General features: G+C 46.9%; 1 protein-coding gene across 1 annotated transcript in view; it reads left to right on the top strand.

The window, feature by feature from the left end:
• LOC144669268 (cytochrome P450 2J2-like) overlaps positions 1-14,384 on the top strand; it is a 29,671-nt gene extending 15,287 nt beyond the window's left edge. The window contains exons 6-9 of the mRNA XM_078531594.1: positions 3,756-3,897; positions 6,088-6,275; positions 10,711-10,852; positions 11,858-14,384. Of these exons, the coding sequence (XP_078387720.1) occupies positions 3,756-3,897; positions 6,088-6,275; positions 10,711-10,852; positions 11,858-12,057 (672 nt within the window). The 3' untranslated portion in view covers positions 12,058-14,384. The remainder of the gene's footprint in view (positions 1-3,755; positions 3,898-6,087; positions 6,276-10,710; positions 10,853-11,857) is intronic.
• Positions 14,385-14,718: the final 334 nt, after the last annotated feature.

The following is a 14,718-nucleotide window of genomic DNA, read 5'->3' as shown; positions in this document are numbered from 1 at the left end:
GTAGGCCGGACCAGGTAAGGACGGCAGATTTCCTTCCCTAAAGGACACGAGTGAACCTTCTGGGTTTTTTACAACAATTGCTTCATAGCTACCATAGCTGAGGCTAGTTTTCATTCCAGGTGTTTTTGGCTGATTAACTGAATTTAAATTCCACCATGGCAGGATTCGATCCCCATGTCCCCAAAGGATTAGCCAGAGGCCTCTAGATTACTAGTCCAGGAACCTTACCATCTCCCCAGTTGGTATTAGGTGTACAAAAAAATGGATTGAGAGTTACATTTTTCCTACGGCTTTTAATGTGTCTCTTTAATCTAACTACCTAAACTGACGCAAGGAGCCATTTAACCCTTGACTTAATGCAAAGCTATTTCGGATTGGATAGATTGAACAGATCAGAATTTGGGTTGATAAATAACAACTCCTCGAATGTATTGGCTCTGCAGGTAACGGGACTTGATGGCTGTCAATCAAATCGTCACAAAAACTTAAGGGCCTCATCCTGCTACTGCTGGTGTTCACCCAACGGCAGGCAGTGAATTGTGGGAAGCCGGGAAAGTGAACCCTGTCACGGCTGCTGGGGTGCCTGTCGTTCAAAGGCACTCAGTGCTGACTGAGGGGGCCAGGCATCGGGAATGGGGGAGAGGGCACACTGAGAGCTACCCCCCAAGCCCTTGTGGCTGATCCCCCTTCCCCCATGAACCACGCCCCCCTCCAACTTCCCGTCCTCTCCGTCCGCCATTACTTATGCTGGGCCTCGGGTGGGTGTAATACCGGTAGTAGCCACTGCCACCCCCTGTGGGGCTGCTGAGCAATGAAGAGCTGCCAGCCTCTGATTGGCTGGCAGCTCTGTGCGGGCAGGGCTTCCACCCCTGGGGAAGGCCCGCCCCTGCCCAGTTAAGTGCCTGATTTTCACTTAATGCGTTGGGCCTTCCTGTAAAGAGGCAAGGTGGGGCTCTCGATGGGGGTGGGGGGGGCGGGGGTGTGATTCCTGCCACCTCCATTAAATACTGCCCGTAGACTCTGTTTCTCTCCACAGATGCTGAGTATTTCCAGAATTTTCTGTTTTTATTTGAGATATCCAGCAACTGCAGTACTTTGCTTTTGTATAAACTCGGTTCTTGTTGATTTTGTGACAATTTGATTGACAGCCATCAAGCTCTGTTACCTGCAGAGCTAATACATTCGAGGAGTTGTTATTTATCAACCCAAATTCTGATCTGTTCAATCTATCCAATCCGAAATATCTTTGCATTAAGTCAAGGGTTAAATGGCTCCTTGCGTCAGTTTAGGTAGTTAGATTAAAGAGACACATTAAAAGCTGTTGGAAAAATGTAACTCTCAATCCATTTTTTCTTACATCTAATATCAACAGGGGAGAAGGTTGTGGTAAAGTCACTGGACTAGTAATCTGGAGGCCTCTGGCTAATCCTTTGGGGACATGGGGATCAAATCCTGCCATGGCAGCTGGTGGAATTTAAATTCAGTTAATCAGCCAAAAAAATTCTGGAATGAAAACTAGCCTCAGCGATGGTAGCCCTGAAGCAATTGTTGTAAAAAACCCAAATGGTTCACTCGTGTCCTTTAGGGAAGGAAATCTGCCGTCCTTACCTGGTCCGGCCTACATGTGACTCCTGACCCCCACTTTGTTACATGAGCCTTAATTTCCCTCAGAGGGTAATTAGGGATGAACAGCAAATGTTGGAACTGCCAGAGATGCCCACAGCCCATGAAAGAATTTTAAAAAAACATGGCTTTTGACCATCATCGGAGAGTAGAGATTGTCACCCCTCAACTGTTGTATTCAGGTCTTACAGCTTATGCTGATAGAGTTAGATGGGTAGGCAAGGGGGTGCAAGGGTGATTATTTGGAGCATAAACATCTGCATAGACTGATTAGGTTGAATGACTTGTTTCAGTGCTGTAGACGCTATGTGATTCTAAGTGTGCAATTAATCTGTTGTTAGCGCACTATGCAGAGGTGATGGCGTAGTGGTATTGTCACTGGGCTAGTATTCCAGAGACCCAGGGTAATGCTCTGGGGACCCGGGTTTGAATCCCACCACGCCAGATGGTGAAATTTGAATTCAGTAAAATAGAATCTGGAATTAAAAGTCTAATGATGACCATTGTTGATTGTCATAAAAACCCATCTGGTTCACTAATGTCCTTTAGGGAAGGAAGTCAGCCATCCTTACCTGGCCTGGTCAACATATGACTCCAGGTCCACAGCAATGTGGTTGACTCTTAATTGTCCAGCCAGCCACTCAAATCTTAAGGGCAATTAGGGATGGACAATAGTCACTGGCCTAGCCAGTGTTGCCTCCGTCCCATGAACGAATAAAAAAAAGTATCGGCAAATGCAAAACAAAATATCTACTGTTAGGTATGATTCTGTGATTGGACAGCACTCACTGAGCAACCCTGAGTGTGGTAATAGCTTCACAAACAACCAAATTAAGGGAACCAGTCAAGCTCATAATGTGGCTCCTTTACACTTGCCAGCAGCAACATACATTCATACACAGGAACACATGCTTTGCAAACAAAAGGAATATGTTCAAGCCTTATGTTTTTTTTTAAATTATCCAGAAGCTTGGGAAGCCTATCGTTTCTCTTTGCTTTCTCCATGGCAAAGCCTCGGCCAATAAGAGTCGACTTGCCAACCAATCAGCACCCTTTTCTCCTGTAGTATAAATTATTGCCATTGCCTGAAATTTGATATTCTTGCATTTGTCCTGATGAGTGCAAGACAAAAAGCTTTAGCAAGATGTCTCCCTTTTCAGACATAACCTACTATGCCACTTCTTGCCCTTAGTAAATTAACATTCTTGTTGGCAGTGAGGTTGGCTCATAATTTGGAAACATTAGAAAAGAAAGAGTATGTATTTATTCAATGCTTTTTATGACAATCCATGTGCCTCTGAGCACTTACGTCCAGTGCAGTGCTTTTGAAATGCAGTCACAGTTGTAATGCAGGAAACACAGAAACCAATTTGCACTCAGTAAGCTACCACAAGCAGCAATGTGATAATGACTCAGTTTTATTTATGCTGATTGAAAGATAAATATCGGCCAGGGATAGCTCCCATTCCCCTCTTTGAAAGAGTATCATGGGGTCGTTTACACCCATCTGAACAGGCAGGCAGGGCCTTGGTTTAACTTCTCAACTGAAAGATGGCACCTTCAACAGTGCAGCAGTCCCTCAATACTGCGCTATGAGGTCAACCTTGATTTCAATAGTCAAGTCCTAGAATGGGACTTGAATCCAAAACCTTATGGCCTGGCGACAAGAGTTTCTTAAATATTCTTTCATGGGATGTGGGCATCACTGGCAAGGCCAGCAGTTGGTGCCAATCCCTTATAGCCCTTGAACCAAGTAGCTTGTCACACCATTTCAGAGGGTCATTAAGAGTCAGTCACATTGCTCTGGGTCTGGGCCAGACTAGGTAAGGAGGGGCAGGTTTCCTTCCCCAATGGACATTAGTGAACCAGATGGGTTTTTAATGACAATCAATGATAGTTGCCATGGTCACTATCACTGAGACTAGCTTTTCAATTCCAGATTATTAATGGAATTTAAATCCCACCAGCATTCAAACCCATGCCCCCAGACCATTAGCCTGCACCGCCTCTGGATTCCTACTAGCCCAGTGACATTACCATTACACCACCATCTCCCTGAGTGCTGCCAACTGAACCAGAGCTGACAGAGAACCATTGAAAGGTGCTTGGACAGGGTGATGTTTCTTTTTCAGGAACGTGACTTCCCTGATTCCCATTTGACGGAAGGAAACCTGCTGTATAATGTATTCGACCTCTTCCTCGCTGGCACTGAGACCACAACAACTACTCTTCGCTGGGGCCTTCTGTACATGATGGCCTACCCAGGCGTACAAGGTAAAACCAAGCTTCCAACACAGAGAGGTGTTCAAGGAAGGTTCCTAAAAATCAAAAGTGTCGGTAGTTTTTTTTTTCAATCATTTATGCAGATGTGTCGAGGCCAGCATTTATTGCCCATCCCTAACTGCCCTTGAGAAGGTGAGCTGCCTTCTGGAACCGCTGCAGTCTTTGTGAACTTCATCGATGAAGTTCAATTTTTCTGAGAAAAGACTTTCATATATGTAGGGCCTTTCACAAGGACCCCAGGGTTAGCTCCCCAATGTGCTTTACAGCCAATGAAGTACTTTTAAAGTGTAAGAAACATGCCGCTAGTTTGCGCAGAGCAAACTCCCTCAATGGTGACTCTCTGTGTGCCCCTCTCCCCGTTCCCAATGTGATAATGGCCAGATCATCTTTTTGTTTAGTGATGATTCAGAGTTAAATATTGAGCTGGTGGCGGGGAGAATTCCTCCCCTCTTCTTCAAAATAAGATTTTTTTTAATGTGCATCTGAGAGAATAGACAGGGCCTCGGTTTTAACATCCCGTCTGAAAAACAGCACCTCTGACAATGCAGCACTCTCTCAGCGCTGGCATCAGAGCGTCAGCCAGGGTTTCTGTACTTAAGTCATTGGAATGGGATATGAACCCCAACCTTCTGATTCAGAGGTCAGAGAGCTACCCGCTGGCTCACAGCTCTCACTCCTCCTCTTGGCCTATGACCTCAAGTGGCCTGGGAGTAGATATTTGGCACACATTGTGTGGTGTCCTGAATCAAGTGCGGTATTATGGATAGGTTTTCCTGTTGTGAGGCAACTTGTTAACGCTGTGATAGTTTTGTAGGCACGAAATGGGCCCCTGAACTTTTAAATATTGTGGGGGCATTGTGCCCATGCACATTCCACATCAGAACTATGCCACCCGCCATTTTGGGGAGGCCATGAAAGAAAAGTGCCCAAGGCTTGTGCCTTGAAACAGGTATTAGGCTCTATGCATATGTAAATAGGGGGGTTTAACACCTGTTTGACACCACTCCTTGGAATTGGAGTAGTTTAAATGCAGCCAATGGGAGGGGGGGTGCTAACTGGTTCAGGATAACCAATTCTTTGAGCAGCCGATCAAGATTCTTTGTGGATTTGAACACCTCTGCCAAATCTCCTTTTAACCTTCTCTGCTCTAAGGGCAACAACCCTAGTTTCTCCGGCCTCTATCCATAACCGAAGTCTTTCATACCTGGCACCGCTCTAGTAAATCTCTTCTGCATCATCTCCAAGGCCCTGACAACCTTCCTGAAGAGAGGTGACTGGAACAGGAGACATTCGGTGGAATTTTCAGCAGAGTCGGCCCAGCACCTTTGGCAACCTTGGGGAAAGCCCTGGGATGATTTAATGGCCATTAATTGGCTCAAGGTGGGACATCCAACTCAACGTGGAGGAATTCCCATCTCCGAGACATGTCAGCCAACCTTAGTGGCCGTAGCAGCTCTCCAGCACCACCAGGAGTGGTGGCCAATGCTGGAACTGCAGGCAATTCCCCCCCCTCCCCCCATGGATCAGGATGAGAAGTTACGTCAGAGTTTCAGCTGGGGCTAGTCTGGCAGGCCCTGGGGAGGTAGTTGGAGGGCGAGGTTCAGGAGGTCGAGTCGGGGGGCCAGGGTGGGGATGAGGTGAAACACGGGAGGGGAGTTCCATGGAGATGCCTCCATTGGGTCAGTGTGCCCGGACAGGAGGGACGTGCCCCAACCTCATCCCCTAACAACAGCTCATGGCGTGGGCACTCCCCAGAGCTGGCAAAAATACCAGCGCCGGCAGGAGGAGGCCCTTAACTGGCCACTTAAGTGTCTCAATTGGCCCAAGGCTGGGCAGGCCACCTGATACCCCTCCCCCTGGCACTGGTAAAATTCGAATGGAGGCGGGTCGGCAACGGGCAATGACACCTGACTTCACGCCACCTCCTCCCCCACGCCAGCTCGCTTTCGGAGCGTAATGTACCAGCCGATACCTCTGACCCGGTTGACCACTCACTAACCACTGATCAGAAAACACCAGAAGGTGCGCTGGCCGGGGTCCAATAGAATAGCCCAATACCCCTCGCTGCCCTCAGCCCCCCCCCCACTAACTCTCCTCAGATCTGTCCGGAAGTCGAGTGAATTGCCTGGAAAATTAGCAACCCAGGCAACCTGTTTGGATTTTTCACGTTTGTTTTTGCAGAGAAGTGTCAGAAGGAGATCGACGAGGTGATTGGCGGGTCCCGTGCCCCATCGTTGAATGACAGAGCCGACATGCCATACGTCAACGCTGTTATTCATGAGATCCAAAGATTCGGGAACGTACTTCCATTTGCGGTCAGCCATTCAACAACACAAGACACTAAATTCATGGGATACACATTGAAAAAGGTGACTTGTCCTTTCTTATCTGATTGTCATCTTTATTGGTGACTCTGATTTACATAATAGTCACGGGCTGTATGTAACGGGCGGCGTGACAGCTAACGCCTCACCCCCTCCCCTCCCCCCATCCCGTGGAGCCCACCCGTCTGCCCGTCCAACCACAGCCATAATGCGCTGCGGCTGCTTAAGTAGCCTTACCAGGTTACCAGGGAGACTTCCGCCCCCCAACCTCTCCCCACTTCCCCCATCCCCTCCATCACTGGGTAGGAAGCCCCGCCCTCAGGAGCTGCTGGCCAATCGGATCGGTCGGCAGCCCCCGCACGCCCTGCAGCAGGCGAGAGAGCACCCTTGGGTGCCACTGGGACGGCAAGCAGGCCCAAGGAGAAGGTGCAATGGATCCCGGAGCAAGGGAAGCCCGGAGCAAGGTATTGGGCGGGGAGGGTTTGGGCAATTTAGGGAGGGGTGGGGGGTGGGTGACGGGTGGGAGGTGGGTTTTGGTGAGTAGGCGGGTAGGAACAAAGTGGGGGGGGTACTACCTTAGAGGGTGCCACCTCCCCAATGCGCAAAGGGCACCCCCCCCCACCCCCCCCCCCCCCCCCAGAGATAGTAACTCCACCCCCCACCACTCCCCTCCGCCCTTTTAAAAAGTAATTTTTTGAAACGATTTGCCCATTCCCGCTCGACTGCCCATGCCAACCTCATTATGGTGGGGGCCGCATATTATTGGCATCAGTTGGCTTGTTAATAAGCTCAGTTGACCCTTGATTATTTATTTAAATATGGTGGGCGGGCTGCCAATTTCGGCGCCCAGCCACCTACTGTCCTTATGGGGATGAGCTTGGGGATGGGTGGGAAGGTGGTTGGATTGACACTCGCCCTATTTTCCAGGTCCCTGGCAGAACATGAGTGGAGGGGCCATGTAGAATCCAGCTCTACAGAGGAGTAACACGGCATTCAGTCCAAACGCTCCATGCTGGTATTAATGCTGCACACAAGACTTCTCCCACCATTCTTCACCTAACCCCCATCAACGCACCCTTCGATCCCTTTCTCCCTCATGCCTGTCGAAATGCTCCTTAAATTCTCCTAAATTATTCACCTCAGCTACTCCGCATTCTCACCACTCTCTGGATGAAGGGGTTTCTCCTGGATTCCTAACTGATTATTGTGACTATCTTATATTGATGGCCATCCAGTTTTGGACTCTCCACAAATGCGAAAATTTGCTCCATGTCTGTTTGGTCTTAAATCTAAAGACGAGCACAGGGATACTGTTTTGGTCCCTGTGGGGACCAATTACATTTTAAGAAAAGAGACGAATTTCCCAGTGTCTGATGGAAATCGCCGAAGGGCAAGATTCCCCATTTTAAGACTTTTACTGTAATGAGTTTTTTAAATTCATTCATGGGATGTGGGCATCGCTGACTGGGCCAACATTTATTGCCCACCCCTAGTTGCCCTTGAGAAGGTGGTAGTGAGTTGCCTTCTTGAGCCACTGCAGTCCATGTGGTGTAGGCACACCTGTTAGGGAGGGAGTTCCAGGATTTTGACCCAGCTACAGTGAAGGAACAGCCGATATATTTCCAAGTCAGGATGGTGAGTGCCGTGGAGGGGATCTTCCAGGTGGTGGTGTTCCCATGTGTCTGCTGCCCTTGTCCTTCTAGGTGGTAGTGGTTGTGAGTTTGGAAGGCGCTGCCTAATGTGCCTTGGTGAATTTCTGCAGTGCATCTTGTAGATGGTACACACTGCTGCTACTGTGCGTCAGTGGTGGAGGGAGTGAATGTTTGTGGATGTGGTGCTAATCAAGCAGGCTGTTTTGTCCTGGATGGTGTCAAGCCTCTTCAGTGTTGTTGGAGCTGCACTCATCCAGGCAAGTGGGGAGTATTCCATCACACTCCTGACTTATGCCTTGTAGATGGTGGACAGGCTTTGGGGAGTCAGGAGGTGAGTTACTCGTCAACAGGGTTCCTAGCCTCTGACCTGCTCTTGTAGCCACAGTATTTATATGGCTAGTTCAGTTCAGCTTGTGGCCAATGGTAACCACTAGGATGTTGATAGTAGGGGATTCAGTGATGGTAATGTCATTGAACTTCATGGGGCGATGGTTAGATTCTCTTTGTTGGAGATGGTCATTGCCTGGAACTTGTGTGGAGCGGATGATACTTGCCATGTGTCAGTCGGAGCCTGGATATTGTCCAGGTCTTGCTGCATTTGGACATGGGCTGCTTCAGTATCTGAGGAGCCGCGAATGGTGCTGAACATTGTGCAATCATCAGCGAACATCCCCACTTCTGACCTTATGATGGAAGGGAGGTCATTGATGAAGCAGCTGAAGATGGTTGGGCACCGGTCATGAGAGTATAATAATTTTCATCATATTTTCCTGGTTTAATGTAAAGCAGGTTTATGGGGGATTGTGTTGTTCTCTCTGTGTGTGTTATTTAATTACATTTTGTAACCAAGCAGACTGCAAGTTGAAGTTATCAAAAGAAGTAAGGTGTAGAAGTATCTTTAATATGCAAATGAGTAAACACGGTTGGGGTCTTAGCATGTAAGGTGTAAAGAGAATTTACATTTTTAGATAGATGAAGGGGGATTTGGTTTTCAAAGTGATCTCAGTCTATTTACAAATAGCCAGACAGGCAAACTAAGGAGTATATTTGTTTTTCTCAAGGGTTACTGACAATACATAGTGGCAACATGAAAATATCCATATTATGAGAAAGACATATGGAAACAATGGAATTTACATATTACAAAGGGAGAAACATGTTTAAAGGAGAACGAGGCTATGTGTCAGGAGAAGGCATTGTAAGGTCTAACAAAAGGGTGTCAAGCCTCCAGTAATTGTGCATTAAGCCTGCTGTCTACAGAAACTGAAGCCGGAGAGAGCCATTTGGAATTCCACTGTCCAGGGTATTGTGTTAATTTGCTGGATCTGTTTGAAATCTAAAATCTATTTTTTTTTTCTGTTGCCTTACAAGGGGGTATTTGGGAGCCAGTTTAATTAGGGATTTTTAGGAGTTATTATATTAGTAATTTGTAGTTCTATGTACATGCTTGAAATCTCTTTTGTTAATAAATATTTTAATTTAGTTTTTAAAAAATATCTAAAGTCTTGGGGGGCGTATTACCTCTGAATTCAGGACGCGCATCTCAAAATAAATACAAATTGCAAAACAGTTGTGATAGCGCGATCAAGTTTCCCTTGTGGATTTGATCTGCCTGGCACACATCACCTGCCACGTCATAACATCAACATAGATCAAACCTTAAACAGACAACTAATACACCAAACTAAAGAAAAGACACTTTTGCATTAATTAATTAATTCAATAGAGATTCTTCTTTCAGCTCCTTTTATTCTGCACCACGCTTCTGACTGATGGGTAACAATACAACATATGTCCCAAGGCACTCCCAGCTCCCAGCAAGCTCACCTCTCCCTGCCATGCCAGATTGAATCTTCTGATGACCTTCGAAAACCGTTCCACATAGCCAGGATATTCCAGCACCTACTTGCGCCAGTAAGGCCCACCTCAGCTACTCCTTGTTTCTTAAATCTCCACAAGTCCTGCCTATCCCATCCCCTTCCTTTCAAATAGAAGACCAGCTTTTACAGGCATTCTGCTTAGCTGTCGACACAAAAGCAGTTTACCATGCTCTTCACAGCAGTAGCTGCTTTTGTTTGCTTCTCTCTCCATGTCTCTGAGCATCTGTGTCTCTAAAAAAGCAGCTGTCCCCTTGGTCTGTGTCAGGATTTGAAAATTGTCACTTTATTTCCAATAGGTTTCAGTCTGGGTTTATTTCTCCATGACAGCCAGATCATATGGGCCTGTCTCTGAGCAGAGTTTAACATGATGCACATCCAGAATTTCAGTTTTGCCTTAAATTTGAGGAGACATTTTACAACGTAACCATCTCATAAAGTTCAATGTTCATAACAATGTGATAAGTACAAGAATCACACTGAAATAAAAGTGAAATATTGCAGGTGCTAGAAACCCGAAATAGAAACAGAAAATGTTAGAAATGTTCAGTAGATCTGGCAGCATCTGTGGAGAGAGAAACAGATTTTCTGTGTAAATGACCTTTTGACCATCATATTGACAACCTGGCTCATCCACCAGAGGTGGGAGAGAATGGGGGTGGGAGTAGGAGTTTGCGAATTATTAGGATAAGTGAACCTATGAGTCTCACATGAAGCCCTGTTCTGGTTAGAGTCCTATTTTATCCCTGGTGTATAAACTTCCACACAACGCAGGCATAGATTTCAACAGTGTTCTCCAGGAGATGGTGTTTAAGGGGGAATGCATTTAGCTTTTCATTACACCCATGATGGGGAAATGTAGGCTACGGAGTTAATAACGTGTACAAGAACTTGAGTGCAGTATCTTTATTTAACCGTGTACCTCAAAGTTGTCTTGCACTGTCGTTCTAGGGGACTTGTGTTCTAATGAACCTGACATCAGTCTTGTTTGAGGAGATCCAGTGGAAACACCCAAACCAGTTCAATCCCGAAAACTTCCGGAATGAAAATGGAGAATTCTTCAAACCAGACGCATTCATTCCATTTTCAATGGGTGAGTGGTGACCAGCTGCCGGCTGAGATGCCGATTTGAGATCAGCGTGAATTAATTTGATTTTCACCTTACCTCTATCCCATGGGGGTGGGGGAGGGCTCTCCAAATGGGCCATTAGGAATAGCTACGTGCTGTAAAGCTAAGCCCCTGAAGGTGGCACTCCAAGGTTTATGGACCTCCACTCTTTCAGCATGCCATTGTCAATATTGTCTCACTTTGGTGTGTGGACTGTTGAGGATATGCTACGACCCGGATGGCAAGAGGATTTGAAAAATGAAGCTGGATTTTCCCTACCTCGGGACCCCCAACATGAGGGTCAAATGAGGTCAGTACCCAACACCATGTGGGGATCAGTCAACCAGCAGTGGTTTTCCCTCAATGTGATCATTGATAGCCAGAGTGCAGGATCACCATCCAATTAAGTATGGCATGCAGGCTCTCAAAGCTGGACGGCCAATAGGAGGCTGTCCAGCCTGGAAGAAGCAGGCTGCCTTTTCAGGTAAAGCGAGAGGGCGGCTCAAGATCTCTACAGCTTCCTACATTTTCAAATTGGGAGCAGAATCGGCAGCCAAGGCTCCGTTTTAGAGGGGAAAACCTCACCCACAGGGCAGTCTGCAGCTGCAACTGAAGCTACAGGCTGGTGAGGAGGACTTCAAAGCCTGTCCCGGGCATTGGCCTCACAGGTCTGGCACTGGGAGTCTGCCTCGAGCCAACTGGGTTTTGCCCCCAAGAGCAGCCTTGATGTCGATTGATGTAAGTTGTCTTTAAGTAGCTCAATTGGCCACCTGCTACTTGTGGACAGGTAGCCCCTGCTGCAGGCCATCCAGGAAAATGGTGCGGGGGCAAGAAATTGCAATGCTAGCCGGAGGCACAAACCTTGCCCCCCACAACTAGACCCCATGCTCTCTGTCGTCGGGGACTAAAAACCCTACCTGCGGTATGAACACTTTCAGCTGCTCCTAAGTTTTACTCAACAAATCTTCTTCCATCTTGATTCACAAATAGGTCTACGCGCATGCCTTGGAGAAAAACTGGCCAAGATGGAGCTCTTCCTTTTCTTCACCTCGCACCTTCAGAATTTTGTGTTTTGTTGGCCTGACAAAAGTTCCTCTCCAGACCTGAAAGGCTTGTATAAAGGCATAGTAACACCACGGCCGTATAAGATGCAAATAAGATCCAGGAAGGCACCGAGCATTGACCCGTGACTTCAGAGTTAATGCAGCGATGATGAGGTGGAATCAGATTGAGTGAAGGCTGAAGATTATTGTAGTACCACAGGTTAATGTTAAATATGTAAACATATGGCCTACATCATCAGTGATGTAAGACCACATGGCAACAAAGCATGCTGAGAGATAGTTCTATGTAGAGCCTCGTGCTGGGCCTTGTACTGTACATACTGTATAATACTCAACAAACGGTAAAGTTTACCAACAGCCTTGCCTCCAGCAGCAAATCCAAACGATGAACAATTCTTAAATGTACAGATTCTTTCTGTTTCCGTTTTTCTATTTTCATGTTTCCACATTAAATTGCTCTGTTCTCAAGCCATGGGGGGTAATTTTAACCCCCCAAGAATGATGGGTTTAGGTCAGGTGAGAATTAAAATTTGAAAAATTACAAACTTGTGGTTTTAACGATGGTGGGATGGAATGTGGGTGATCAATCCAGCCTCGGGAGTCGTGATGAGTTGGTTAAAGATTTTAACGTGGTTACCTGCCTCCACTTTTACTCATTTCTATTGCACTTCCCGGACCTCAGGAAACCTGGCAGGTAGAAAGAGGGGACTAGGTCCAGGTCTATAAAGGTACGTGGCTTTACAGCACACCTTGTGGGCCAGGAGGAATAAGGGTCTTTCCCCCAGGGACCAATAAACTTACATCCCCATGATTACCATCCCCCACAATCTCCCGTCCCGCTCTCCTTTCTCTCCTCCCAACATGCCCCCCCAACTCTGAGCAGCCCCCTGTCATCCCAACGATGATCTCTCACCTACTGTTAACTCTCCTTCTGTCACCCTCAGCCTGCACCCCAGATTGGGCCTTGTACTCAGGCTTTCCTTTTCGACAGGCAGCCAATCAGCCTGGCTATTGGGAGGAATATTTAAAGTACCCCTTCAGCTAATTTCAGCAGGACATCCAGCGACCCTATAACCCAGGCTTTGCCATCCAGAAAACCACTTCCCACACTTGCCCCTGGCTCCCCATAATTATTGGGACCAATGCGTTTTGTACATTCTTTATTGTTCAACGATTGGTTAGCCTTTTGAGCCTGACTGATTCCTGGGGTGAAGGCCTTGTCTTATGAGGAAAGATTGAGCAGATTAGGCGTATGCCCATTGAATCCCAGAATTTTAAAGTGCAGAAGGAGGCCATTCAGCCCATCGAGTCTGCATTGGCTCTCTGAAAAAGCATTCTGCCTGCTGTTTCCCCGTAACCTTGCACATTCTCTCTTTTCATATAGAAATCCAATTCCCTTTTGAATACCTCAATCGAATCTGCCTCCAACCACCCTCTGGGTGAAAAAAATTTTCCTCACGTGACTTATACTCCTTTTTCCAATTATTTTGAATCTGTGCCCTCTAGTTCTTGATGCTCTCTTGAGAGGGAACGGTTTCTCACTATTTACCCTATCCATACCCCTCAGGATCTTGAATACCTCTAACAAGTCTCCTCTCAGCCTTCTTTTCTCCAAGGGAAAGAGTCCCAAACTCTCTAATCTATCCTCGTAGCTACAGTTCTTCATCCCTGGATTCTTTCTTGTGATTCTCCTATGTACCCTCTCCAATGTGATATATGAGCATTGGAGTTTAGAAGAACGAGAGGCAATCTTTTTGAAAATTTTAAGATCCTAGGGGCTTGACAGGGTGAATTCTGAGATGATGTTTCCCCTTGTGGAGGAGTCTAGAACGAGAGGACACAGTTTAAAATTAGAGACCTCCCTTTTAAGGTGGAGATGAGGAGAATTATTTTTTTCCTCACAGGGTTGCTGGTCTGTGGAATTCTCCTCTACAGGGAGCATTGGAGGCTGAGTCATTGAATATACTCGAGGCTGAGTTTGACAGATTTTTGATCAGTAAGTCAATCAAGAGTTATGGGGTGGGGGGTGGGAAGACAGGAGAGTGGAGTTGAGGCCAGGCTCAGATCAGCCATGATCTTATTGAATGGCGGAGCAGGCTCGAGGGGCCGAATGGCCTACTCCTGCTTCCAATCCATGTGTTCCTGTGATGTCTGAGGGTCTTCCATCCATATGATTCCTTTGTAACTACTGGAAATGTAGCCTAAAATTAAATAAGTGAGGAATTCACTGCAGGATTCAGCATTGTTGATAAACTCTCCGTCTAAAAGTGCCCTCCGCTGTTTGACCATAGTTGGATTATCAACGGGGAGGTTGAAACTTACAATGTAATTATTTAGATCTTTTGTAACTCAAATTAACGCATTTTTTTTTACAAATATACTTCAGATAACCAGCACATTAAAGTGGAAATTATGGATCACGGTTTAAATAATAAACTTGTACCGAAAAATGGAATCTTGTTGAAGCCTCACCCTAGAGCAGGACTAAATGTAGTTCCACGGTCAAACGCACTTAGCCAGGTAAAATCCTGCTAAAAGGTTGGGCAAAATTTTAAATTTTACCAGTCCCCAGGAGGCAGGTGAGGATGGCGGGGGCAGGGGTGGGGAGGGGGGGGTGGTGTGGGGGTAGTGGGGGGGATTGGGAGGCGCTGGGGTGCTAAAATGGTGGACAGTCAGGCCTCAACATGTCCCTGAGCCAGTCCCGCCACCAGGCCGTGTGCCCAGCGGAGGGGCTGACTGCGGGGTGACTGCCCAAGGAGACGGGCGGATCATTTACACAGTTAAAGG

This window comes from Cetorhinus maximus, chromosome 29, assembly GCF_964194155.1.
Source record: "Cetorhinus maximus chromosome 29, sCetMax3.hap1.1, whole genome shotgun sequence".
NCBI lineage: Eukaryota > Metazoa > Chordata > Chondrichthyes > Lamniformes > Cetorhinidae > Cetorhinus > Cetorhinus maximus.
Note: the sequence above shows the minus strand (reverse complement) of the source record. Positions and strands in the feature narration are given on the sequence as shown.